The following is a 27,377-nucleotide window of genomic DNA, read 5'->3' on the forward strand; positions in this document are numbered from 1 at the left end:
TTGGCCAGGGCCGCTTGGCTGGAGACCTGGAGTTGGCTGATGGCAGCGACGCGGTTAAGGCCCACGTGAGCCACTCCACACACCTGCCGCTGTCCTCACAAAGCCGTTTTCCCATGAATCGTCGAGAAAAAGCAAAGAGGCAGTTGCCATGTCTTTTATGACCTAACGATCAGTGAATGCTCCTATTACTGCGGCTGGGTCCAGGTTGAAATGACTTGGGGGTTATTTTGTGCTCTGAGGCCACCCCAACCGAAACTTTCAGTGCAATGTTTGCTATTGCTGCACTGAGTTAGGGCTTAGACTCACGGTCGGTGATGGGCGCAGTATCCCGCCCACTATGCGGGTCGGCCCTGTCCCGCGCCGGAGGGGACCAAGTGGCGGCGAGGCCGGCTGCCCACTGCGCCGCAGAGCCCAGTCCTGACCCGATCGCCTGCCACAGAACTGTCCCTTCGCCTTCCGCTTGTCCGAGACACGTTCGCCGAATTGTTCTCGTCTGTCCCCGCTCCCACAGGTCTCCCCGGAGGCAGCTAACGATTTGTATCGTTTGTCTTCTCTCTGCCATTGTAGGCTCCCACGCCAGGGCCAGGCGTAGCATTACGGCTTCTACAAACGTGCTCAAGTGGACGCAGGGCCTGGAGAATCACAAAGGCTCCCTAAACGCTTAGCAGCCAAGCACGCCGCACACCAACCGACGGGGGCGGAGCTGAGCGCCTCAGGGCGCGTCACTTCCGGGGCTAGGGGCGGGTCTTGGGGAAACTGCTTCCGGGGTAGCGGCTTGGTGGCGCTGGAGGTGAGTGCCGCAGGGCGGCCGCGGGACAGGTTCTTTGCGGCCGGGGCGGGGTTGGGGGTGCGGCGGCACCTGGAACCGGGGAGGACTCGGGCGCGGCGGCCTGTAGCCCCCGGCGGCGCTGCTCAGCCGTGCTGGGCGTCGCTCGGCGGGCGGCGGGATTCACTTCCGGCGGCGCGGGTGGTGGAAAGTTACTTGCAGTTGGGGGATTTGAGTTCCAGGGAAGCTCAGCCCCTTAAAGCAGAGCCCGGGCCAGAAGCCGGCGCTCCTCTCGGCCGTGTCCCGGACTTTCCTCGCACGGGTGGAGCGGTAGGAGGAGCTTGAGCCCCAGGTCAGGCTGGCCGGGGTTCGAACCCTGAGCGGGGCCCGAGTCGACGTTTCGTCTGGGCCTCCTCCCTCGAGCAGGCACGGGGGCTCGATGTGAGATGGTGGCCGTGAAGCCCTCCGTGGGCGGACCGTGCGTGTGTGGGGTGGAAGTGTCCTCTTTAAGCAGTGCATACGGTAGTCCTCCCCCGCATCCGCGGTGCTGCAGCCCACAGCGCCAGCGCAGCCTAGCATGGGCCGTTCCAGAATAGTGAGTCTTACACTGGACTCCGTTCTGAGTAGAGTGAGGAAGCCTCCTGCAGTCCTGCCCGGGACGTTATGCATCCCGGTTTCCAGCGAGATCAGCGGGTTGCTTGGTTGTGAGAGTACCTGTCCCAGTGTCGCAGCGCTTCCGCTCAGCTGACCTGCAGTTTACTTAGTAATGGCCCCAAGCGCGGGAGCAGCGATGCTAGCAACCCATGTGCCAAAAAGGGAGCCGACTTGGTGTCTGCTAATACTAACTGATAGAATGAAAAAGGGAAAGAATGATCCAACATGGGAAGCGGGATACACAGCAGACTCATAGAATGGCAGATGTCCTAAACAGCACTCTGGCCTCAGAATCAGCCCTTAAGGCATTCGGATCTGGCTGAAGAGCCCATGAGAGTATTGTAGGCATGGAAAGCCAAGACACTTTGGCAAAAAAAAAAACCTAAATGAAAGATCTCTGCGAGTGAGATCCCAGTGGAAAGAACGGGGCCATCAAAGAAGGAGGTACCTTTCTCTGAAGGGAGGAGAGAACTTCCACTTTGACTATGACCCTGTCTGAATAAGATTGAAGTCGGCGAACTCAAAAGGCTTCCATAGCCTTGACAACTCATGACTAGAGCCTAGGGAGATTACTGACGCCATAAACAAGAGTGTCAAATTGTTAAGTCAACAACAGGAGTCACTGTGCACTTACTCCTCATGTGGGATCTCTGTCTTTAATGTGTTGTCCAATGTGAAGTAATGCTATAACTAGTACTGAAACAGTATTTTACACTTTATGTTCTGTGTGGTTGCAAACTGATGAAATCTTTACTTAATATATACTAAATTGATCTTCTGTATATAAAGATAATTGAAAATGAATCTTGATGTGAATGGGATGGGAGAGGGAGTGGGAGATGGGAGGGGTGCGAGTGGGAGGGAAGTTATGGGGGGGAGGAAGCCATTGTAATCCATAAACTGTACTTTGGAAATTTATATTTACTAAATAAAAGTTAAAAAAGGGGGGGGGGAGCCGAAAAGTGCTTCCTGTAAGTGGAAAGGCGAGGGTTTTCAACTTCATCAGGAAAGGAGAAAAGCCGAATGCTGAGGTTGCTAAGATCTACGGTAGGAACGAATCTTCTGTCTGGGAGAATGTGAAGAAGGAAAAGGAGACCGGTGCCAGTTGCACTGCCACCCCTCAAATCCCAAAAGTTACCACACAGTGAGTGTCATGTGCTTAGTGAAGGTGAAAACGGCATTGAGCTTGTGGGTGCAACCAGAAAGCACCGAGCCTGTCCAAAGACTTCAGCAAGGGATCCCCTGGAACTAGTGGCACCAAACCATTTATGCAAGTGAAGGACAGCTACACAGATGGAGGAATAGGTTTGGACTGAAAATATTACCAGTTCCTGGAGAGGCTGGGTCTTCTGGTGCACTCCCCGGATGCATGCAGCTAACCAGGGCTGATCCAGGCGCTGGGAACACGATCCCGGTCTCCCACGTGGGTGGCTTTCACGTATCACTCCTAGGAGATGGCCTAGGAGCCATCACCACTGCCTCCTAGGGTCTGCTTTGGCGGGAAGCTGGAGTCAGGAGCTGGAGCTGGGCATCAAACCCACGTATTCTGATATGGGATGTGATATGTTAACCACAAGGCTGAATGCTGCCTCTACATTGAACTTTAGGGGCCGGCACTGTTTCACAGTGGGTAAAGCTGCTACCTGCAGTGCCGGCATCCTGTATGGGCGTTAGCTCAAGACCCAGCTGCTCCATTTCCGATCCAGCTCTCTTCTATGGCCTGGGAAAGTAGTAGAAGGTAGCCTAAATGCTTGGGCCCCTGCATCTTCCTGGGAGACCATGAAAAAGCTCCTGGCTCCTGGCTTTAGATCGGTGCAGCTCTGGCCATTGCGGCCATCTGGGGAGTGAACCAGCAGATGGAAGACCTCTCTCTCTCTGCCCCTCCTTCTCTGTAACTCTGACTTTCAAATAAATAAATAAATCTTTTTTTAAAAAAAAGTCATTGTGAAGATACTGCAGTGAATTCTCTTACCCCACACCTGAGTTCCCTTGTTATTAACACCTTACATTGGTATGGTATGTTTATCACAATGAACAAACCAGTATTGTTAAGTTACTGTTAGCTGTAGTGTGTGCTTTATTCTGTTTTTTTTTTTCTTTTTCTTTTTGGTTTTGTTTTTAAAGATTTATTTATTTTTTAAAGATTTATTTATTTTTTTGAAAGAGTTATGCAGAGACAGAGAGAGAGAGGGAGGTAGGGAGGTAGGTCTTCCATCCACTGGGTCACTACCCAGATGGCTTCAACGGCTGGAGCTGGGCTGATCCTATGCAGGTTACAGGGGCTCACGCACTTGGTTATAGAGAAATGTGAATAAGTATATTTGAATTTCAGAGTTACAGAGAAGGAAAAGCAGAGAGAGAGAGAGAGAGAGAGAGAGAGAGAGAGAGATTAATCTCAAATGGCCATAATGGCTGGAGCGGGGCCAAACTGAAGCCAGGAGCTAGGAGCTTCTTCCAGGTCTCCCCTGTGGGTGCAGGGGCCCAAGTACTTGGGCCATTCCCTGCTGCTTTCCCTGGCGCATTAGCAGGGAGCTGGATCAGAAGTGGAGCAGCCGGGACTTGAACCAGTGCCTGTATGAGATAATGGCACCATAGGCACTGGTCGAACAAGCTGTTGATATTTTCTTCTTTTTTTAATATTTATTTTGGGAGGGCCAGTGCTGTGGCATGGTGGGGAAAGCCGAGCCTGCAGTGCCGGCATCCCATATGGGAGCCGGTTCAAGTCCTGGCTGCTCCATTTCTAATCCAGCTTCCTGCTATGTCCTGGGAAAGCAGTGGAAGATGACCCAAGTCCTTGGGCCCCTGCACCCACATAGGAGACCTGGAAGAAGCTCCTGCCTCCTGGCTTTGGATCAGCCTGGCTCTGGCCATTGCAGCCATTTGGGGGAGTGAATCAGAAGATGGAAGACTTTTCTCTCTGCCTCTGCCTCTGCCTCTCTGTAACCCTGCCTTTCAAATAAGTAAATAAATGTTTTAAAAAATTTATTTTGGAGCTAGCACTGTAGAGTAGAGGGTAAAGCTACCGTTTGTGGCATTGGCATCCCATATGGGTGACGGTTGGAGTCCTGGCTGTTCCACTTCTGTTCCAGTTTCCTGCTAATGCGCCTGGGAAAGCAATGGAAGATGGCCCAAGTGCTTGGGCCCCCGCACTGACGTGGGAGACCCAGAAGAATCTCTGGGCTTCTGGCTTCGGCCTGACACAGCCTTGGCCATTGTGGCCATCTGGGGAGGGAACCAGAGGATAGAAGATCTCTCTCTCTCCCTGTCTCTCTGTAACTCTGAATAATAAGTAAAATAAATCTTTTTTTAAAATAAAGATTTATTTATTCATTTGAAAGGCAGAATTACAGAGAAAGGGAGACACAAAGAGAGATCTTCCATCCACTGGTTCCCTTCCCAGATGGCCGCAATGGCCTGGGCTGGGCCAGGCTGAAGCATGGAGCCAGGAGCTTCATCCCGGTCTCCCATGTGGGTGTCATGGCCCCAGGCACTCGGGCCATCTTCCACTGCTTTTCCCAGGCCATTATCAGGGAACTGGATTGGAAGTAGAGCAGCTGGGACATGAACTGGCGTTGCACTAGAATGTCTGCCCCTACTGATTTTTTTTTTTAAAGATTTTATTTATTTATTTGAAAGTCAGAGTTACACAGAGAGAGGAGAGGCAGAGAGAGAGAGAGAGAGAAGTCTTCCATCCGCTGGTTCACTCCCCAACTGGCTGTAATGGCCAGAGCTGCGCTGGTCTGAAGCCAGGAGCCAGGAGCTTTTTTCAGGTCTCCCATGTGGGTGTAGGGTCCCCAGGACTTGGGCCATCTTCCATTGCTTTCCCAGGCCATAGCAGAGAGCTGGAGTGGAAGTGGAGCAGCTGGGTCTCAAACTGACGCCCATATGGGATGCCAGTGCTTTGGACCAGGGCGTTAACCCGCTGCGCCACAGCGCTGGCCCCCCCTACTGATATTTTCTTTTCTTTTTTTTTTTTTTTTGACAGGCAGAGTTAGACAGTGAGAGAGACACTCCCCTAATGGCTGCTACGGCCAGCGTGCTGCACCGATCGAAGCCAGGAGCCAGGTGCTTCCTCCTGGTCTCCCATGCGGGTGCAGGGCCCAAGGACCTGGGCCATCCTCTACTGCACTCCCGGGCCACAGCAGAGAGCTGGCCTGGAAGAGGAACAACCAGGACAGAATCCGGCGCCCCGACCGGGACTAGAACCCCGTGTGCCGGCACCGCAGGCGGAGGATTAGCCAAGTGAGCCGCGGTGCCGGCTACTGATATTTTCTTATGGCCTCTTTTAACTATTAGCCAATGAAATCAGTTTATACATGGTTGTAATCACAGTATTTATATGGCTGTTTACTTTTTAAAATTAATGTAATTCTGCAGAGGCTTGCTGCTGACCTGATAGCACAATGTAGGTGTACCGATTACATTGCCATTTAGTGAAGGGGATTCTGCTGTGGCGTACGTACTGTTGCAGGGTTAACTGCTTGCTTATTGTTGGACACTGTAGTTGCTTCCTGTTTTTCCAATATTATGAATAGCACTGCCATGAACTTCTTTGTACCCAGAAGCTTTTACTTTTGAATTGTTTCCTTACTATCAATTCTAGGAAGTAACTGATTCAATCAAAGGCTCTAATTGCTTTGATGACTGGTGTTATAGATTGCCTAATTGCCATTAAAAGAAAAAACTTGAGTGTGTTACAGCTGTGAATAGATGTTGTTGTTGTTGCTTGGCTGCTGAGAACATCCAGTGTGCGAGGTCAAGAGATTAGCCCCGAGAGCAGCTGAGTGGTGGTGGAGTCGGCTCTGTGCTCGCTGCCTCCTGCCTCCTGCCTCCTGGCCTGGCTTTCTCTTGTAGCACTCGGAGTATTCTAGGCATTGCTGTTGGCAGCAGGAGTGCATCTGAGTACGATAAGCCCAGCAGGCTTGTTACAGTCTTAAGCATAAAGCGTGGGGCCAAGGACACTTGACTTGATGAGGTGTAGCTAAAGAAATGAGACACTTTCATCCCCCTTGGTACGCACAGGGGTTGCCCTGTGCGGTGCGTGCATTGCTCCCCTGAGCATGTTCCTACAGCTGCCTTGGAATTCACTCCAGGGCCAGTTTATGAGCCACTCCAAACAGTCCGCCTGGAGTCGTACCTTGTATTTGACCAAAAATGGCATTCCTGAACTGGCTGCCCCACCTGATTCACCAGGCTTGGAACCAGATGGTGTTGGCTTCTTTCCAGAAGTCAACTCCATCCTGGGAGGATGAGGATCTGCCAGCTCTGAAAATTGTGAGAGATCTGGGCTCCAGGCTTCGCAGACCGTTTGCAAAGCAGACAGTTATAATAAAGCAAAGCGTGGCCATCCTGCTGGCCCAGGGTGAAAAGGAAGCAGCACACAGTGTGGAAGTCCCTCTCTGTTTCCTTGGAAGCCTGTGTTTATTTGGGAACACGTTGCCAGGCTCTGTGTGAAGCCACAGAGCCGAGGTAGAGGAAGGTCTTCAGGATGGCCTCTCCTGCCAGACGACCCCCAGATGTGCACTCCAGGCCAGGTGTGTGATTCTGAAGATTCTGATAGCCACACCTAAAAAGCAAAAAGATGGGGCTGGTGCTGTGGTGCAGTGGGTTAGGGCCACAGCCTGCAGCACCAGCATCCCTTATGGGTGCTTGTTTGAGTCCTGGCTGCTTCAGTTCTGATCCAGCTCCCTGCTCATGCACCTGGGAAAGTAACGGAAGATGGCCCAAGTGATTGGGCCCCTGCACGCATATGGGAGACCAGGAAGAAGCTTCTGGCTCCTGGCTTCGGCCTGCCCAGGCCTGATCATTCCAGCCATTTGGGGAGTGAATCAATGGTTGGAAGATCTCTCTGTTTGGCTTTTCTTTCTAATTCTGCCTTTCAAATAAATAAAAAGTCTTTAGAAAATAATAATAAAGCGAAAAGAGGGGCTGTATTGTGGCACAGTGGGCTAAGCTGCTGCCTGTGACGCTGGCATTCCATAACTGAGCACCCGTTTGAGTCCTGGCTTCTCTACTTCCCATCCAGTTCTCTTCTTTGTGCCTGAGGAAACAGCAGATGACCCAAGTGCTTGGGCCCCTGCACCCATATGGGAGACCTGGCTAGAGTTCCATGCTCCTGGCTTTGGTGTGGACTAGCCCTGGCCATTGAGGCCTTTTGGGAAATGAGCCAGTGAAATCATAAGGAAAAAAAAAAAAATGAAAAGAAACAGTGAAATTATTTTGTTGTGTTAAAAGTATATAACGTAAGATTGACCGTTGTAGCCATTTTTAAGTGTAAAATAGTATTACTTATGAGCCATCAGCACTGTCCAGTTCCAGACTTCTTTAGATTCCTAAATTAAACTCTGTGTCATTAAAAAATAACTCCCAGCTCTCTTCCCCCTTAGGCCCTGTTAAATTTTTTTTTTTTTTTTTTTTTGGCTTTTTTACTTTGAGTTTTATTTCTTTGAAAGGCAAGGTGATAGAGAGAGGGAGATCTTCCGTCCATTGTTTGGCTCCCAGATGTACACAGCAGCCAGGCCGGAGCCAGGAGCTCCATCCGGGTCTCCTTTGTGGGTGGCAGGAGCTCTTATGGTGGCCACCATCTGCTGCCTCCCAGATGCATCAGCAGAAGCTGGATGGGAAGTAGAGGCAGGCCTCCATGCCGGGGACTCTGATACAGGACATGGGTGTCCCAAGTGGGGCTTACTCTGCTGTGCCACAGCTGCCCCTCTGTCCTACTTCTGTAAGTTTACCTCTTTTAGATGCCTCACATGAGTGGCACCGTACAGTATTGGTGCTCATATGTCTGGTTCACTTACATTTATTCACATTCCATAAGGCTTCCGCATTCAGCCATGTTGTGGCGTGTCCGAATTTCCTTCCTGCAGCGGCTGAGTGGTGATCTCATGTATACGTGTATACGCACCACATTTTGTTCATCTGCTGGACTCTTGGCTGTTTCTGTCTTTTGACTGTGATGAAAACTGGTACTGTGCACAATGGTTTCTCAGTCCTTGCTTTCAGTTCTTTCCTAGGTAGGAGCAGAATGGCTAGAGCTCAGGATAATTCTGTTTTTAACTTTTTGAGGGGTCATCAGACTTTCCCACAAGTTGCATCATTTCACATTTGCGCTAGCAGGGCATAGAAGTTCTAATTTCTCCGTGTCCTCACCACCACTTGTTATTTTCCTTTGTTGTTTTCAGTCGTGATCGTCCTAATAGGCGTGAAGTGATGTCTGTGTGGTTTTCAGATGCATTGCCTCAGACCAGTGGTCATGAGCATTTTTTCATGTGCTTATTGTCCATTTGTGGATATTTTTTTGAGAAGTACCTATTCAACTTCTCTACCCATTTTTCAGTTTTTTGTATTATTACATTATAGAAGTTCTTTATATATTTTGAATACTTGGCCCTTAGCAGATATATGATTTACAAATACCTGCTTCCATTCTCTAGGTTGTCTTCACTCTCTTGGATAATGTCCTGGTATATGTGTATACAAAAGTTTTTAATTTTGATGTCAAGTCCAATTTATTTTTGTTGTTGTTGTTTTTGTACTTCTGATATCATAGCCAAAAAGTCATTGCCAAGTCCAATGTCATAGAGGTATCTCCTATATTTATTTGAAAAGGGAGAGAAACAGAGAGATCCTCCATTTGCCCTTTCATTCCCCAAGTGGCTACAACAGCTAGATTTGGGCCAGGCTGAAGCCAGGAACTCCATGCTGGTCTCTCACATGGGTGGCAGGGGCCCAAGAACTTGGGTCATCTTCTGCTGTCTTCCCAAGCATATTAGCAGGGAACTGTATCAGAAGCAGAGTAGCCAGGACTCAGATTGGCATGCTCACATGGGCTGCCGGCATCACAAGCAGCAGCTTAACCCACTGTGCCACAGTACCTGCATCCCACCACCACATGGCTGTTTTGTTTTTTTTGTTTGTTTGTTTGTTTTTTTAAGGATTTATTTATTTATTTGAAAGCAGAGTTACAGAGAGGCAGAGGCAGAGAGAGAGGTCTTCCATCTGCTGGTTCATTGCCAGGTCTGGGCCATACTGAAGCCAGGAGCTTTATCAGGGTCTCCCATGTGGGTGCAGGGGCCCAAGGACTTGGGCCATCTTCTGTTGCTTTCCCAGGCCATTAGCAGAGAGCTGGATCAGAAGTGGAGCAGCTCATGTGGGAAGCATCGTAGGCAGTGGTTTAACCTGCTGTGCCACAACACCGGCTCCGCTACTTAAGATTTTTTTCCTAAACAGTATCACCGCCTGGCATGGTTTGGTGTATTCATTGTCTGGTCTGTGCTTGTAGTCCCCAGGAATGCAAAGATTGGTCTGTTTTGCTCACTCTTCAGTGCTTGACATTTAATAATTTGCTGAAAGAGTGACTAGATAAGGAAATAAATCAAACGTGCAAAACAACAGGCCTTCAGTAAATGTATATAGTTTTGAGATTTTTGTTGAAGTATTTCCTTTTGCATTTACCTATTGTCTTTATATTTGGAAAATTTAAAGCATAGAAAAAAGTTGAAAGAATGGTTCAGTGGCTCTCTGTGTGTCCTCTGCTTAGGTGGAAGAATTGTCAACGTTCCACGTGGCTGCTTGGCCCTGGGTGCATTTGTATGAACAAGATGATTTAAGTCGGTTGTAGAAATATGACATTTCCCCTTTGCATTTAGAAGTTGGCAGTGGAGGCTGGTGGGTCAGAGAAGACCTCAAGTGGCAAGCTGCTTGGACCATGGCCTCTGACCTTGACTTCTCACCTCCTGAAGTGCCTGAGCCCACTTTCCTGGAGAACCTGCTGCGCTACGGACTCTTCCTGGGGGCCATCTTCCAGCTCATCTGTGTGCTGGCCATCATTGTACCCATTCCCAAGTCCTCAGAGGCGGTGAGTCCTCCCGTGGCCCTTGGCTCCTCTGAATGCCCAGCTGGGTTCTGGGGGTTAACAGTAGATTCTGCCGCAACCGAGATCTGCAGGGCCTGGGCCGGGCTTTTGTGATTTCCTGGGCCTGAATTCTCACCTGGTGGACTGAACCGTGCGACTGATACTTTACTGGTTCATGGATCGGTTATGAAGGTTTTTATTTAGTGCCTACCACATGTTAGAACTGCCGAAGGATGGAGTATTCACCTTCAAGGGGTTTCTAGACCTTGAGGGGAGGGCAGATGTCAATACATTCAGAATTATCCTCTGAGAAGTGCATGGTACAGTGAGGGTGGACACTAAGCACAGCACCTGATCTCACCTAGGCAGGGGCGGTGCTGTCTGCTCCCTGCTGCCCAGGGGAGACAGTGTTGTGGTCTTGTTTTTGTTTTTTGTTTTTAAGACTTACTTATTTATTTGAAAGGCAGAGTAACAGAAAGAGATCTTTCACCTATTGGTTCGCTCCCCAAATGGCCACAATGGCTGGAGCTGGGCCAGGCCAAAGCCAGGAGCCAGGAGCTTCTTCCTTTTCTCCTACATGGGTGACAAGGGCACATGCGGTGGGGCCATCTTCTGTTGCCTTCCCAGGCTTATTAGCAGGGAGATAAATCAGAAGTGGAGCAGCGGGACTCAAACCAGCCCTTGGCAGTCTTTTATGGAGTACTGGCATCATAAGTGGTAGCTTAATCTGCTGCGCCACAATACCCGCTCCTAAATATTTTTTTAAGGAAACAAAAAGTGGGACCAGTGCTGTGGTGTACCAGGTAAAGCTGCCGCCCACAGTGCCGGCATCCCATGTGGGCACTGGTTAGAGACCTGGGTGCTCCACTTCTGATCCAGCTCTTTGCTATGGCCTGAGAAAGCAGTAGAAGATGGTCTGAGTGCCTGGGCTTCTGCACTCACATGGGAGATCCAGAAGAAGCACCTGGCTCCCAGCTTTGGATCAGCCTAACTTCAGCTGTTGTGGCCATTCGGGGAGTGAACCAACAGATGGAAGATCTCTCTCCCTCTGCCTCTCTATAACAACTCTGCCTTTCAAATAAATACATCTTAAAAAGAAAAGAAAAAAAGTTGTGGGGCCAGAGTTGTGGTGCAGTGGGTTAAGCTGCAGCTAGTGATGCCAGCATCCCGTAGGAGAGCACCTGTTAGAGTCCTGGCTGTTCTGCTTCTGGCCCAGCTCCCAGCTGATCCACTCGGGAAGACAGTAGAAGATGACCCAAGTGTTTGTGCCCCTGCCATCCGCACACGAGACCCGAATGGAGTTCCAGGCTCCTGGCTTTGGCCTGGCACAGCCCCCACTGTTGTGGTCATTTGGGGGAGTGCACACTGCCAGCACCAGTGAATAGAAGATCCCTTGCTCTCTCTCAATCTCTCTCTCTGTTACTCTGCATTTCAAATAAAAAGAAAAGTAGTGAGTTTGTTCTGGTATTTCAAATTTAAGATTATAATGTTTTTACTTATTTTTTAAAAAGATTTATTTATTTTATTTGAAGGGCAGAGTTACAGAGAGAGAAGGAGAGACAGAAATCTTTTATCTGCTGGTTCACTTCCCAAATGGCTGCAGTGGTCAGGGCTGGGACAGGCTGAAGCCAGGAGCTTCATCTGGGTCCTCCATGTGGGTGTCAGGGGCCCAGATACTTGGGCCATCTTCTGCTGCCTTCCCAGGAATATTAGCATGGAGCTGGATTGGAAGTGGAGCAGCTGGGACTTGAACTGGCATCTTATGGTGGCTTATGCCACAAGCCACCCAATTTATTTGATTTTATACTGATACCTTTTATATTTTTATCTTATGTTTGAAAGCTTGTTTCCCAATTATTGTAACAGAGAGAGGAAGGGAGGGGGGGAGAGAGAGAGAAAGAGAAAGAGATCCACTGATTCACTCCCCAAATGGCTACAATGGTTGGGGCTGTGCCAGGCTGAAGCCAGAGGCCAGGAACTTTTTCTGAGCATCTGGGACTCGAACTGGCACCCATATGGGATGCCGGCACTGCAGGCAGCGTCTTCACAGCACTGGTTTGTTTCTTTTTGAAAACATAAACACGTATGTATATGTATGCTGTGTATACATTTGTATTCCTAGCCCCCTTTGATGCATAAGAGGCAGAATACTGCTAAACAGAATTGCATCTTTCTTTTCTTAACGATATACAGTATATTCTGGAGATCCATGTCTTAAAGATCACAATGACCTGGAGTTGGTGTAGCCAGGAAGGTGATGGGGATTGACAGATGGCAATGGGGCACTTGGAAAAGGAGCAAGCATAGGGTTAGGTTGAGGAAGAAACATGACAAGTTCAGTTTTATGTATTTGAAAGAGAGACAGACTGAGAGAGAGAGAGGCCAAAACCAGCAGCCCGGAACTCAGTCTGGGTTTCCCATGTGAGTGGCAGAGAGCCAAGTGCTGGAGCTATCCCTTGCTGCCTCCCAGGGTGCTCATTAGTAGGAAGCTGGATTTGGAAGTGGAGCCAGGACTCAAACCCAGGCGCTAAGATATGGGTTGCAGGCATTTCAAGCTGTGCCGAACACCTGTAGTGAGTTCAGTTGTATTTATTTTTTTAAAGTTTATTTTATTTATTTGAAAGGCAAAGTGACAGAAAGAGATACCTCCCATCCTCTGGTTCACTCCCCAAATGGCCACAAAGCTGAAGCTGAACCATGCTTAAGCTGGGATCCAGGAACTCTATCTGGGTCTCTCATGTGAGTGGCAGGGACCCAGGCACTTGAGCCAGCATTTGCTGCCTCCCAGGGTGTGCATTAGCAATAAACTGGATTGGAAATGGAGGTGCGACTCCATCCAAGGCATTCCTGTATGATATGCAGGCTTCCTAGATGGCGGCTTAACCCTGTATGCTGCAACGCCTGCCCCCAAGTTCAGTTTTAAACAGGTGTCTTTTTTTTATTTTTTTGACAGGCAGAGTGGATAGCGAGTGAGAGAGAGAGACAGAGAGAAAGGTCTTCCTTTTTGCCGTTGGTTCACCCTCCAATGGCCGCTGCGGCCGGCGCATCTCGCTGATCCGAAGCCAGGAGCCAGGTGCTTCTCCTGGTCTCCCATGCGGGTGCAGGGCCCAAGGACTTGGGCCATCCTCCACTGCACTCCCGGGCCATAGCAGAGAGCTGGCCTGGAAGAGGGGCAACCGGGATAGAATCCGGCGCCCCAACCGGGACTAGAACCCAGAGTGCCGGCACCACAAGGCGGAGGATTAGCCTGTTAAGCCACGGCGCCGGCCAAGAAAAACAAAACTTTAAAAAAAGGAAGCAGGTGGCTTGATAGGTCTACAGTAGGTGGAGAAGCTGGGCTGAGTGCTGGGCAGCCTTTGGGAGTGAGTCAGATGTTACTGAACCCATGGTAGGGAGAGAATGGGGCCAGATGAGAAGAGGACAGAGGGTAGGGCCTGAGGCTCTGCAGGGTTCAGGGGACAGGAGGGGAGAAGGAGCAGCTGGCAAGGGCTCCTCAGTGAGGAGCGGGAGCCTCTGAGCACGGCCAGGCGCCTGCTGCAGGGAGTTCTGCTCGTCACTTATTCTGGTATTGTGAGAAGGCGGTCTCGATTGGAGTTCTTCTACCCAAGGTTGTATCACACTTCAAAAACGTACCCTCTGTGCTCAAGGACGCTCGCCTCTCAGACGTGCCTGCTATTGGGTGTTATAAATAACAAACACTTCCATTGTCGCTGGCCGCTGATGAAGTCCACTAAGCGTCCCAAGGGAAGGTGGTGATGAATGTGGCGGTTGTATCGACTGAGATGTGGTCAGAGGTGTGTGGCCGCGTGGAGCCCTGGGAAGCTGCTCACCTCTTGTGTTCTTGACTCTCCGAGGCCTGGGTCAGAGCAGCGAGCCTGAGAAAAGGCGGCCTTCGCTGTTCTCCATGAAGTTTTTGTGGCACAGATTATCTGGGGCAGGCACTTGACAAAAAGGGCTCAAAAATGTGCTTCCCTGCCCCCCACCCCCTGCATTGAGAGGTTAGTTCGGGATAACAGCCTCATCTTTTAAAATATAAATATCATACATCCCATCTCATTTTAATTCATCTTGCAGTTGAGGGAATGGGGCTCTTGCAAGTGAATTGTCTTCGGAACTGAAGCTCAGTGTTCTGCCTTTCTTTTTTAAGCTTTCCAGTGACTCAGTAGCAACAGATACATTGTTAATGCAATTTGTGTGGCTATACCAGGGCGGCCAAGGCCCCAGTTACACTGGGTTCCGGCGCCAGCTTCCTCCTGGGGGCCAGCTTTCCCTCACACCCCCTGCTCTGAACTAAGTGGGGAGGAGGGCGTGAAGTGAATGAAGAGCTATGTGGGCCCGCAGCATGCTGCATGGAGGCCTGGAATTTGGGATTTGGGGTTGGGGGTGGGCAAGGAATGGGCTTTAATTTGGGGACAAGGAGATGTTAGGGAGGGAGGCAGCCTGTGGGGAGTCGGGACCGCCAGCCTGAGGACCGTAGGGAGGTAGCTGGGAGCGCAGGGTGGCAGGAGGTGGCGTTGGGGCAGAGGTGAGCAGACCCTGGGAGCAGTCATGCTCCCTTGCCCTTTTGCTTGGGGCAGGACCAGTGAAACAAGGTTTACCGTGGTTTTTTGGGTCAGAAGATAGTATTTTTGGCTCCAGCTGATGGGAAAGCCTTTGAAAAGCAAAAGAATGTCTTTCCTGTTGTTGCAATGAGCCAATTTTTGCCACTAGTTTATGACTTCAGAACTTTGCAGATGATCTGAAAGCTCTTCTGGGGGTGATCAGGGAAAGGAAAGGCACACACACAAATGCCTCCTGCTCTTCTCTCGCCCCATTCCTGGTCCAGAGCCGGTTCACGCCATCAGAACCCAGGCCTCCAGAATCCCGAGCCCAAGGAGAAGGTTTCTCATTGACACCTCATTACACTGAGGCCCGAGAAAAGAAACATTTGCTCGTCTGATTGAGCCGGGCCTCACGTAACCCAGCATTTTCTTGCAGGCCAGGTTCTCAACTGTGAGAGAGTAGATTTGCACACCGCTGCTTTCTATCACAGGATGACAGGTGCGCCCAGTCCGGTATGCGGCGGCTGGAGTGAAAAGGGTTCTGGGGCTCCTGCTAGGCTCTAGAGGGAAAACTTGGTCTGAGTGTTTGCTGGGGGCAGGGCCTAGGGAGTGGGGGTGCAGTTGCCTGTCCGTGGCTGCCTCCTGGCTTCACGGTGGAACTGGCTGGGGACTTTGCAAGGCTTGGGCTGTACCCTCAGATTCTGATTCGGTTGTTCTCTGAAGCCTTGGACCCATAGTTTGTTAAAGTGCCCAGGTGATTTTAGTATGCAGCTCCTGGACACTTTCCCAGAAGCCACTTTCAAGGGGGCACAGGAGACGTGCACTTCAGATGTGTTCACTTTGAAAGGTAGCAAGTGGGACAGGAGCGCTCAGGAGGAGTTGGGGGAGGAGACCTGGGGGCTGTTTCATCAGCACAGCGTTGTTACTTCAAACTCCGACCCCCGAGAACACTTACAGACCTTTCAAGGGAAGGCCTGACGCGGGGCGTGCCAACCTGACTGCAGTGGTTTCCACGCAACATAGAGTCTGAGAGGGTGTGGGTGCTGTCCCGGAACCCACGGGCAGGGGTGCAGCCAGGCCCTTGGAAGGGGTGGGAGCAGGGACGCCCTTGCCTGCCCCTCTGCATGGCCTTGCCTTCCTCGTGGCCCTCTCCCCTCACTGCTCACAGTCCCCATGATGAGAGGAGACGTGGCCACTGACAGCTCCCCGAGTGTGTAGCTCTCAGCTGCAGCGTCCCATGAGAGAGGCTGCTGTCCTACTTGGTCCCGGTCCCAAAATCCCCAGGGAAGGAGCCGCAGCTGACTCAGCTTGGGGCAGCCAAGGCTAGTGTGAGAGGAGGGTCAGGTCCTGGGAGTGACTGTAGGAAGGTCCAGGGTGGCGGAAGCTCTGTTCCCACAGGCCTCGGAGCACTGGGCAGCCAAAGCTTGGAGGCTGCATTCCTCTCACTCTCCCAGGAGAAGGGTAGAGCAGTGGGCAAGAGAGTGTGGCCCCTCGAAAGCCACCGAGTGGTCCAGGGGAGTGCGCGTGGGAACCCAGTCCCCACAGAGACAGGAGGCGGGTGCCCACGTGCCAGTACCGCGCCCCCCTCGGGCTGCTCTCCTTCGCAGGGGGCCTCCGCACCCGCCGGGGTTCCCACAGAGGTGCAGGCTTCTGTGAGGCTCTGAATGTACACGGAGCCGATGCTGGTGTCTCAGGCGCGCGTTCTGCTTCCCGGGAGCCTGCCAGATCGGAGCAGGGACTGCACAGAACTCTGATCCTGGTCACCGCCAGCAGGTGGCTGGCCTTCAATTCCGCAGCTCACGTAGCAAAAGTTCCCTTGGCAGCCCATCCTCCACTGTCCTGGTAGTTCCTTGTTGACTGTCGTACTCTCTTCCGGAGTTTCTGTCGTATCTCGGCAGCCGGCTGCCGGCTCCTAGAAGGCAGGTGCCTTCTTCCCACTCGCTGTCCTGGTTGCATTTCCTGTTGAAGTTTCGGAAACAGCTGCAGCAACTTCCCCAGAGGGGACGGCGTTGGCCCTTGGAACTGGAATTTCAAGGTAGAGCTGCAGTCGAGGGCTTCAGGGCCCTGTCTGTCCAGCTCCCGGCTTCCCTGGCGGTGCTGCTTCCTTCTTGGGCTCTCGCTGTGTGACTGGCGGGGGAGGAGGCTGCGGCAGTCCCGGTGGCATCCTCCTCACTCAGGACTTGGCAGGGGGAGCAGCCACTGCTCTACCTGTGTTCCCCTTCCCAAGCTCACGGAAGGCCTCTGCTTGAGGTGGGAAGGGGGCGTGGGTGCCATTCCGGCCAGGCTGCATCGAGCCTGTGGCCATCTTGAGAGTCCCCCAGAGTCCCGTGGCTTGAGGGAAGTTCAGGGCCCCTAGGAAGGGGGTGCTGGGTAGAGACAGCAGATGGCCAGCCTTGTGAGGCTGTCGGGAGAACTTACCAGAAGGTCAGTGGTGCAAGGGTGGCTTTCCACACAGGATGTCCACACGGGCTTCTCCGTCAGCCAGAAAGCCCAGCAGTGTTTGGAGCCCCGAGGAGGATGCCGCCTGCCCGTGGACAGTGCCACACTGCCTGGAAGGGCAGGACCCTACTGGGAGTTTGGCACAGGGGCCTTGACGTGAAACCAAGCTGCTGGCTGCCAGTGAGGGCTGCCGTGAGTGAAGGAGTAACTCAGGCAAGCACGGCTCAGCTCACAAAGACAGCCCTGCCGTTCGCTCTGGTTTGTGGTGTTTTACTTGAGAGGCAGAGAATTAGCAAGCTCCCATTAGCTGCTTCCCTCCTCCAGTGTTTGCCACGGCCAGGGCTGGGCCAGGCTGAAGCGGGAATCCGGGAATCCAGGTCTCCCACGCTGGGGGCAGGAGCACAACTACTTGTGCCATCACCGAGGGAGGTCTGCACCCTCTGGAAGCTGGACTGAGGAGGGAGCTGGAGTTGGACCTGGGTGCTCCAGTGTGGGGGTGCGTGTCTTACCCGCTAGGCAAGCACCCACCCCTGCTCTGTAGTTGTCAGGCTTGAGAGGGGCTTGTGGTGGGGTTGGCCAGTAGTTTTTCCACATAATGACCCATTCCTGCAAGATGGCTCTGTGGGGGCAGGGCGATGGTGACAACCTGCTCTCCACAGCCCCTGGTTTGCGGTGTGTCCTTGCTCGCAGGGGTGGGCGACAGCTGCACACAGAGGGAGCCGCAGAGCAGCCGGGGCAGGGCCTATGGGTGGCTCTGGGTCGTGTCTGGAAGGTGCTCTGGGGCCGTCTTGTCTAATCGCAGCTCTCCTGCCAGGCGCGGCCTGGCTCCTCGCTGGCCTCTCGCACTCCCCATTTTAGCTGGTCCTCAAGTCTCTCAATGCCGGTGCTGGTTCCATCCCTGCCAGGTTTCCTCTGTCCCCCCCCAGCCAGGGACCAGGCAGGAGGGACATGGCGGGGCAGGTGACCCCGCCTCAGTCTTGTGAGGGTGGCTTTCTCCCTCCAGACCCTTCTCAAGGAAAAGTGGTTTCTGTCCGTGTAGGAGGACAGCGGGGCCCTGACGACACAGCTGAGTCCACGGGGACCGTGTCGTGGAAGTCACAGGACTCAGCACGCTGTCTCTGCTGCAAGGCCCCTGTGGTGCTTGGTGGAGCAGAGCCGGTCACTGGAACGTGATTCGGGCAGCGACTTCAGGCCCGGGAGGCGGCTGTAGCTGGGCCCATTTCCGCAGAGGACGCCTCTGCAGCCAGGGAGCCCCTGCGCGAGGGTGGTCTTCACTGTGTCAAGTGACGGCTGGGAAAGCTGCGACTTGCCCCTGGGGCTGTGCGGTGTGCCCAGGTGTGGTGTGGGGTCTGTGGGCAGCCTTCTGCCTGGCTTGTTCCAGCAGCAAAACTAGAGGAGAAACGAAAAGTCGGCCTTCCGTTCAGGGTCCTCCCTCACAGCTAAGAGTGTGGAGCCACAGGCTCTGTGGCTGGGACCCTGGGATCCAGCGCTCATGGGTGACAGCCATCTTTGCTTCCCCACAGCCTGCGGGAAGGTGGCAGCTGGGCTGCCGTGGGCCATTTGTGCAGTCTCTGCTTCAGTTTCCCTGCCAGTAAAAGGTGGCTCGCGGCGGCTGGTTCATCAGGGTGGCCCAGGCTCAGGGACCCGAGGTCAGCAGCACCTGTGTGGCGCACATCTGCTCGCTGAGCCTGCGCGCTCGTTCTCTCCCCACTGTGCCTGGCCTGGGACCCACAGGCGGCACCAATGGGTCGTGCAGAGAGCTGAAACGGAGTTTGAAAGGCAGCAGCGTCTGTGGGAACAGAGTGACAGAGCGGGCTGTATTGGGGAGCAGGGGAGTGCATGCAAGGAGCTGGGGCCAAGGCTGAAATGGAATGGCCCTGGGGCTGCCCAAGTCTCTCGCAACTTACTCATACTGGGAAGAACCAGCAGGGCTTTTTTTTCTCTCTCTTCTTCTTCTTTTTTTTTTTGGACAGGCAGAGTGGATAGTGAGAGAGAGACAGAGAGGAAGGTCTTCCTTTTTGCCATTGGTTCACCCTCCAATGGCCGCTGCGGCCAGTGCATCTCACTGATCCGAAGCCAGGAGCCAGGTGCTCCTGGTCTCCCATGCGGGTGCAGGGCCCAAGCACTTGGGCCATCCTCCACTGCCTTCCCAGGCCATAGCAGAGAGCTGGCCTGGAAGAGGGGCAACCGGGATAGAATCCGGCGCCCCAACCGGGACTAGAACCCGGTGTGCCAGTGCCGCAGGTGGAGGATTAGCCTGTTGAGCCACGGCGCCGGCCAGCAGGGCTTTTAAAGCAGTAAAGAGACGTGATCAGAACTGTGGCTGTCATTGTGTCAGGAGAATGGACTGAAAACAGCATGCAGGATGCTGAGAATGGAGGGATGCGAGACGGGGCGGGCAGGAGCCCGGGGTCAGAGCCAGGGCAGAGAAGGGTGTCTGGAGGGCACCGGTGGAGCCGAGCTCCTCGGAGAGCAGAGTGGGCAGGAAAGAGCAGCTGTGGGGCTCTGAAGCAGTGGAGGAGGGAGAATTCTGGCTCAGGTGACTGGGTGGGTGCCGACGGGCGGGGAGGAGAGGAGGAGGTCTGGAGTGAGGAGGAGCCGGGTAATGCCTTCACATGACTCGACAGCTGTGATCTGTACGCACACCCACAGCGAGCTGCTTTCGGCCGTGAAAAACCCAGCGTGGTTCTGGAGCACAACCCACCTTCCTGACTCCTGCAGGAGCGTTAGTCACAAACAAGGGGGCTCCGGGTGACCCGGGGCTGACAGAACCAAGAGTAAGCTGTTTGTCTTTCCAGGGTCACCCTGTGTTTGTGGGGGCTGCTCAGCAGAGAGCAGATTTCAGAGTTCACTGAGATTCAAGGCATCCGTAGTCCGGAGGTCCCCAGGAAACCTGGCGGAACCTGGACCCATGACCGTCGAGAGGCGTGGGGCCGCTGTTGTGGCAGAGCGGGTTGAGCCACTGGAGTGTCTGGTGGTCCCAGCTACTCCGTTCTAATCCAGCTTCCTGCCTACGTGCCTGGAAGGCAGTGGTGATGGCCCGAAGCCCTTGGGTTCCTGCTACCCACGTGGAAGATCCGCATGGAGTTCCTGGCGCCTGGCTCCATCCTGGCCTAGCTGTTGTCACAGGCATTTGAGGAGTGAACCAGTGGATGGAATAGTTCTGTCTCTCTTTCTCTCTTTGTCACTCTGCCTTCCAAATTAAGTAAATAACTTTTAAAAATCCGAAAGGGTAAGTTCATTCTTGGCTCTGCTGCTGAGACCTTAGGCAAATGACATGTCCACCTGGAGTCTCTGTTCCTTGTTTTTGAGATGAGGCTGTTTGTGACGCTTTGTGAGGCTCAAAGAAGACAGGTCCAGAGCAGGTAGCACAGGGCCTGGCAGGTTGTAATAGTGCCTGTCAGTGACTGCCGCGGTGACCGGTGTTATTGGTGGCTGCGCTTGGCCATGCTTCGGGGAGTCTATGTTGTGATTCAGATCTGCCTGTGTCCTCTGGGCCACAGAGGAAGAGCGGCTTCAGCTTCCTTTTTAACATACTCAGTATTTATTTGAAAGGCAGAGTGACGGATCTTCCATCCCCTGGTTCACTGCCCAAATGGCTACAATGACTGGGGCTGGTCCCGGCTGAAGCCAGGAGCCTGGAACTCCATCTGGGTCTTTCACGTGGTGGCAGGGCCCAAGTACTTGGACCGTCTGCTGCTGCTTTCCCAGGTGCATCAGCAGGGAGCTGGATCAGGAGCTGGGACTCGAACTGGTACTCAGCCTGGCATTGCAGGCCAGCAGCTTAGCCCACTCTGCCCCCAACACCGGTCCTGTCTTTCTCTTTAAAATATTTTTTTTTTTCAGTTTATTTTTTATCTACTTGGAAGAATGACAGAAGTTGAGAGATGTCTTCTGTCTGCTGGTTCACTCCCCAAGTGCTTACAACAGGCAGGACGGGGCCAGGTCAAAGCCAGAAGCCAGGAACTCAGTCTGGGTCTGCTGTGTTGGTGGCAGGAGCCCGAGCAATGGAGTCATCCTCTGCTGCCTCCCAGGATGCATTAGCAGGGAGCTGGGTCAGAAGCAGACGTGCCAGGCCATGGAAAGAGGAGGTGCCTCTTGATTGAAGGGACCAGGGCGGTCCTGGGGCCTGACCAGTGGGGATGGAGAAGAGCCCAGATGTAGCTGGAGAGGTGGCCTCCTCTGTGTCATCCCAGGTGTGGGCCATGAGACTGAGGGTGACGGGGAGCCAGTGGCAGTCTAAGACGGGGGCAGCGGTCACATCTGTGCTGTAGCAGAATTCCTGTGGTGGTACCTTAGGGATGGGGCAGAGGCGGCAGGGGACTTGGATACCAGAGAGGGGGGTCGAGTCGAGACGTAGAGGAGGTCAGATCCATGGGGCTTGGTGTGCCCCCTGGATGGTGGGGAGCCTGGAAACGGTAGGGTCACTGGGACTGGTTGCTTCGCTTGTGGGGGTGGGGCTGCACATGGTCCATGGCAGTGCAACATGCCAGTCCCAGTCTCTGACAGCTTGATGGAGGGCAGGTCTGGGAGGTGCCAGAAAGCGTGGGATGCTGGGAGGGGGGTCTGTGGAGGGGGAAGCACTGGGTCAGCAGCTGGGTGTCCCCACCGCTGCTGAACTGGACCCCACTGAAAGTGGAGGAGGTGCCCAGCTTTGAGCTCTGCAGAGGGGCTCCATCCAGAGCCCTAGACAGGCCCAGCAAGTTTCTGTGCGTGCACTCTTGGCCGCTCGGACCCCTGTGGTTGGCCTCAGTGCGTTGTGGCCTGTCCCTCCTGGCTGCAGCACACTGCGGGTTACCACCCAGAGGAGGAGAGGTCTGGACAGGCACGGACTGAGTCTGTTCCAGATCCTTCTGTGACATGAGCCTGAGGGGCCAGGACAGGCCGTGTCCCTCCCTGGAGTCCACCTTCTTTATCAGCACAGTGAAGGTCAGGGCTGGATCTGAGACTTTGAAACCTTTTTGGTTAAAGCAGCAAAGCCTTGGTTTCAACCAAATTTTACAAAGAACAAATCACAATGTTGAAATCGACGAAACAGAGAGAGGCCAGAGTTATACCCTGAGGCTGGCTCTGCCAGGCTCCGCAGAACACAGGTGGTGCCTGCCCACCTGCCAGCTGCCCTCTCCCCCAGCCCTGGCCTTCTGTGGCCTGGCTGGGAGGAGGAGCGTGGCGGCCGGCAGGAGAGCCTCGGCCAGCTCCCCATCCGCCATTCTGCCCCGGCCCTGGCCCAAGTGACCCCCGAGCTGCTGGGCGCGGCCGCCAGCTCCTGGGTGCTTTGCGTGCGATTTTGCCTCCTCACTTCAGCCCGTCTATTTCACAGGTGAGTGGACCAAGGTGGAGAAGGAGAAGTGAGCAGCACACAGGTTGCTCGGCTGGAAAGTCATGGGGCCCTGGATCCGCCAGGCCCGTGAGACCCCAGGCAGCCCCACGTCCGTGTGGCCCGCCCCCGTCCCTGGTGTTTCTGTGCAGGCCTCAGCTTGAGCTCAGGTGGCTGCTGTCGGGCTTCTTCCTCTAAGCACGGTCTCCTCTTCTCACCACGCAGGAGGAGGAGCCCGCGGAACCCAGGAACGTGGAGGTGTCGAGGAGGCCCAAGACCGTGGTGCCTTCTGCAAGCAAGAGGCCCAAGAAGGAGACCAAGAAGAAGCGCTAGAGCAGGAGGCTAGGACCAGGCCGGCTGCTCTCCCGGGAAGCCACATCCTGTTCCCCGTCTCCGTCCCGGGCTCAGGGGCTGAGGTGGCCGCGACGCGCTCTAAGCACAGAGGTCTAGACAGTCCGCTGGTCCCCGGGGCCCCTGGCAGACACCACTTCTGGTCCCTGTGCTCTGGGACCACGTCGAGTCAAGAGGCCTGCAAGACCCTTGAGCAGACTGTCCTAGGAGGTTGTTAGAGGTGCCGTCGACTCCCATGGTTATGTTTTCTTACTTGCCCGTCCCGGCTGCCTGTGGTCACCGCTTGTGGTTTGGGGTCATTATCTCATGCTGACGACAGTCCTCTCCCAGTGTCTGTGCCACAGACCTCCTGCTGATCAGTCACTTTGCCTGTCTGTGTGGACAGAGCCGGCCACGCTTGCGTGTTTACATCGAGGCGCCAAGGCCTGGCACCATTCGTGATCTCACCAGCTGCGGCAGCCCGGGCCGAGAGATGCCTGGTATGGGAGCCAGCAGCCGCCTGGACCAGGGCAGTGCCTGGTTCTGCTCCAGCAGGTGGAAGGGATTTGGCTGAACGAGTGCTTCTGTCTTGGGCACACGCTTCCTGAGGCTCTGAAACAGGCCTGTCAGTTCAGACCAGCCTGGCGTGTCAGCCCGTCGTAACACATCGGGTGTGCCTTTACCTTTGACCCCATCTGTCATTCCCTGGCCAGCGAGGAAAGGCCAATAAACTGTGCATGTTGACCCTGCCTGTGTGCCATCTGCTGTGGAGGGAAAGGGGTGGCTCGGGGGAGGGCGAGGCTGGCCCCCCGGAGAAGGGGACTGTGGGAGCTGGAACAGGTGTCAGGAGGGGTCCAGCCCACGGCTGGTCACTGGAGACACTCGGGACGTCCGTGGGTGTGTTAGGGTTCCCACTGGGTCCAGCCGCAGTCACTCTGCAGGTTCCTGTGGCCTGGGCAGACACTGCTGGTCCTCAGAGTGGCTTGTGAAAAACCCAGTGCAAATCAGTGGAAAGCCTCGCGTGGTCCTGGGTGGGGCTGGCCGCGGGCCCTGAGTCGGCGTCCAGGAAAAGCCCCAGCCTCTGGTGCCAGAGCAGCCTGCAGGTTGTTTGCCACACACTCCCCCAGACAGGAGTTTCGAGGCCTGGCACGGAGCTCGAGGGCTGAGCGACCGTCATCTCCGCGTGGGAGACAGGACACTGGCACTCAGACTACTTGATGCCAGAGCTGGTGCTTGTGCCCAAGTCCAAGGCCGTTTCCTTGGGATCTAACAGATGCTCAGTGACGGCAAGCCCAGTGCTGGGCTGCAGAGGGGCGTGGCAGGATCCTCCAAGGGCTCAGGAGACGATACCCAGGGACTGCAGCTTCTGGCCACGCAACGGCCCGTTCCCGGGCACGTGGGCACGGGAGGGACCTCTGTGGAGTGGCTCTTCACAACCCTGCCCTGAGTCTCGGGTGCCAGGCTCCGTGCTGGGCAGTGAGGATGTCGGCATGACGAACCTTCCTGCAAGCCCGGGGTGCCCCGGCCTGGTGTGGGGCCCGACGTGAGTGGGTTTGTGGTGGGGAGTGCCACCCTGGCGCAGGGACACAGCTCTGTCTCGGGTGGGTCCTGGCAGAGCAGAGGTGACCGAGCCGAGTCCTGATGGGCCAGCGGCAGTTGTGCTGGGAGAGTCTGGGGGCCAGCTGCTGGGGAGAAACAGCTCCTGTCCCAGGCGCAGAGCTAGCCCGCGATGCCCACCTCCCCTGAGTTGTCCCCTGAAAGGTTGTGCCGGGCGACAGCCCTCAGAAGGCAGGGCAGACGCTGCGCCCCTCCCCCCACCTTCGTTTTACAGTGCCCCGGGTAGGTTGTGGCGGCAGCACTGTGGGCTCCCAGGACGTCCCGGTGTCTGGAGAGCCCGGGGGCAGCAGAGGAGGGCGCCCTGGCAGATGCGACCTTCCTCCTCCTCCTCTTCCTCTTCCTCTTCCTGCTGTCTTCGGCCCTCAGTGGGTGTGCTGAAGCGCGTGCACACTGGGGAAGGCCCACCAGTTCTAACACTGTCTGTGCTGCGGACGTTCTAACGACACACAGGAGTGACGTGGCACCAGGTAGGGGGGCGGCCCTGTGCTGGCGCCTCCCAGCGACCCTGGGCCCCTCTGCTCAGCTGCAGACAGCGTCCGCCTTGCCCCTCATGCACACCCAACGCGCGTCTCATCTCGGAGCAAAGTCCTGATCCCACCAGCAGCCCAAGCCTGCCCTGTTTGTGACCCTTTCCTAAAAAATGTGTATGTATCTGAGGGATGCAGCTTGGGGATGCGATACATGTCTGCATTGTGGAATAACCGCCAGCATCAAGCTGATTAAAATGCCCCTCATCTCGCATGGTTGCCTTTTGTGTGGGTGTGATGCGGACGCTTAGCTTATCTGCCTCTTAGCAAATTCCAGGTACCCTCCTGTTCCCTGTAGGGGCCCTGCTGTCCGTCCCTCATCCAGCACCACTCACCCTACATAGCTGAAGCTTGCTGCCCCTCGGTCAACACCTCCCCTCTCCCACCCGGCCAAACCCGCCTACCCCATTCTACTTTCTGCCTCGGTGAGTCTGACTTACTTATTTCCACTTTATTGAAGCGCAGCCATGGGATCCACAGCAGCCAGGGCTGGGCCAGGCTGAAGCCAGGAGCCAGGAGCTCCATCCAGGTCTCACGTGCGTGCAGGGTCCCAAGGACTTGGCCGTCCTCTGCTGCTTTCCCCGGTGCATCAGCTGGGAGCTGGTCTGGAGGCAGAGGAGCTGGGTCTGGAGCTGGCCCTCCGCGGTGGGGTGCACGCGTCCCACGTGGGGGCAGCGACGCCGGCCCCTGGTAGTGGGACAGGGAACCAGGAAATGTGAGCCTCGAGTTCTGTGCTTGAGGCTTCTGTGGCTTATGGGGATCCTTTGTGATTATATATGAATTTTAAGATTTTAAAAAATTTTAAAAATTTTCTGCCAATGGGATTTTTGATAGGGATTGTGTTTAATCTTCAGGTTGCTTGGGCATTTTAACAGTATTAATTTTTCTGGGGCCAGCACTGTGGTATAGAAGGTTAACCCTCCACCTGCAGAGCTGCCACCAATATGGATGTTGGTTCAAGTCCCAGCTGCTCCACTTCCCATCCAGTTCTCTGCTCTGGCCTGGAAAAGCAGTGGGAGATGGCCCAGGTGCTTGGGACCCTGCATCCATGCGGGAGACCCAGAAGAAGCTCCTGACTCCTGGCTTTGGCCTGGCCCAGCCCTGACTGTTAACGGCCATTTGGGGAATGAGCCCACGGATGAGGGGCCCTTTCTTTCTCCCTCTTTCTATAACTCTGCCTTTCAAATAAATAAACAAATCTTTTTTTTTTTTTTAAATATTCTTTGAGGGAGAACTTTAAAAATACAATAGTAATTTGTCCACTTCATGAACACAGGATATCTACCCATTTATTTGTGGGTTAAAAAGCATTTTAAGGGGCCTTGTGTAGTGGATTTAGCCTCCACCTGTGCCGCCGGCATCCCTATGGACACCGGTTCATGTCCCGGCTGCTCCTCTTTGGATCCAACTGCCTGCTGATGGCCTGGGAAAGCAGTGGAAGATGGCCCAAGGCCTTGGGCCCCTGCACCCACGTGGGAGACCCAGAAAAAGCTCCTGGCGTTGGATCTGCGCAGCTCCATCCCTTGCGGCCATCTGGGGAGTGACCAGTGGATGGAAGACCTCTCTCTCTCTCTCTCTGTCTCTCCCTCTCTCTCTAACTCTGCCTCTCAAATAAATAAATAAAAATAAAAAACATTTAAATTCTTTCAGTCACTCAGGTCGAAGCCATGGAGCCACCCTTGACATCCCCCTCTCTCTGCAGCGGTTCACGCAACTTAACCTGCAAAACCCAGCACCATGCCCGTCTCGCCACTCCCCTGCACTGCCGTGGCCCTGCGTATTCCAGCATCTTCCTCATGGGCGCCTTGTGCTCAGCCCAGCAGTCGGGGATCCTTAGGACCCGGGAGCCTTTGTCCCTCCCCTGCTTCCCTTCCCCCATGAAGGCCTGTGAGGGCCACCCCCCTCCTTCACTTCTCTGACCTTGCCTGCCTCTGACATGCCAGGCAGCCGCTGCCTCAGGGCCTTTGAACCTGCTGTTCCCACATCTTCAGATACTGTGCAGAGATGTCCACGCCCTGGTCGCTGAGCCTATGACCCTGTGACCCTGTGACCCTCCGTGGCCGAGGCACTTGGCAGATGTGATCAGGTTAAGGGTCTGGAGCAGGGAGATGATTCCGCACGATGCAGGCAGGCCCAGCGCAGTCAGAGAAGACGGGAGGATGGGCGCAGACGTCACAGGGTGGGGGGCGCGAGCCGGTGCACAGGGGCGGCCTCAAGCTGGATGTGGCAGAGGTGAGACTTCCCCGGAGCGGCCAGCGAGGCCACGGCTCTGCACACACCTTGGCATCAGCCGGCAGGACCGTGTGGACGTCTGCCCTCAAACACTGGA

At 54.4% G+C, this 27,377-nt stretch overlaps 1 protein-coding gene across 3 annotated transcripts; it reads left to right on the forward strand.

The window, feature by feature from the left end:
* Positions 1–738: 738 nt before the first annotated feature.
* On the forward strand, positions 739–25,254 carry MANBAL (mannosidase beta like). 3 transcript variants are annotated; one of them, XM_062204176.1, is made up of 3 exons: positions 739–790; positions 10,072–10,280; positions 22,800–25,254. In XM_062204176.1, exons 2-3 carry the CDS (start codon positions 10,131–10,133, stop codon positions 22,905–22,907), a joined length of 258 nt encoding a protein of 85 aa, XP_062060160.1. In that variant the 5' UTR covers positions 739–790; positions 10,072–10,130; the 3' UTR covers positions 22,908–25,254. The 3 variants fall into 3 exon arrangements, with proteins under 3 accessions (XP_062060160.1, XP_062060161.1, XP_062060159.1); XM_062204177.1 differs by having other exon boundaries at positions 766–790; positions 10,075–10,280; XM_062204175.1 differs by lacking the exon at positions 739–790 and adding an exon at positions 990–1,118.
* The last annotated feature ends 2,123 nt before the right edge of the window (positions 25,255–27,377 follow it).

This window comes from Lepus europaeus, chromosome 10 (genome assembly GCF_033115175.1).
Source record: "Lepus europaeus isolate LE1 chromosome 10, mLepTim1.pri, whole genome shotgun sequence".
Taxonomy (NCBI): Eukaryota; Metazoa; Chordata; class Mammalia; order Lagomorpha; family Leporidae; genus Lepus; species Lepus europaeus.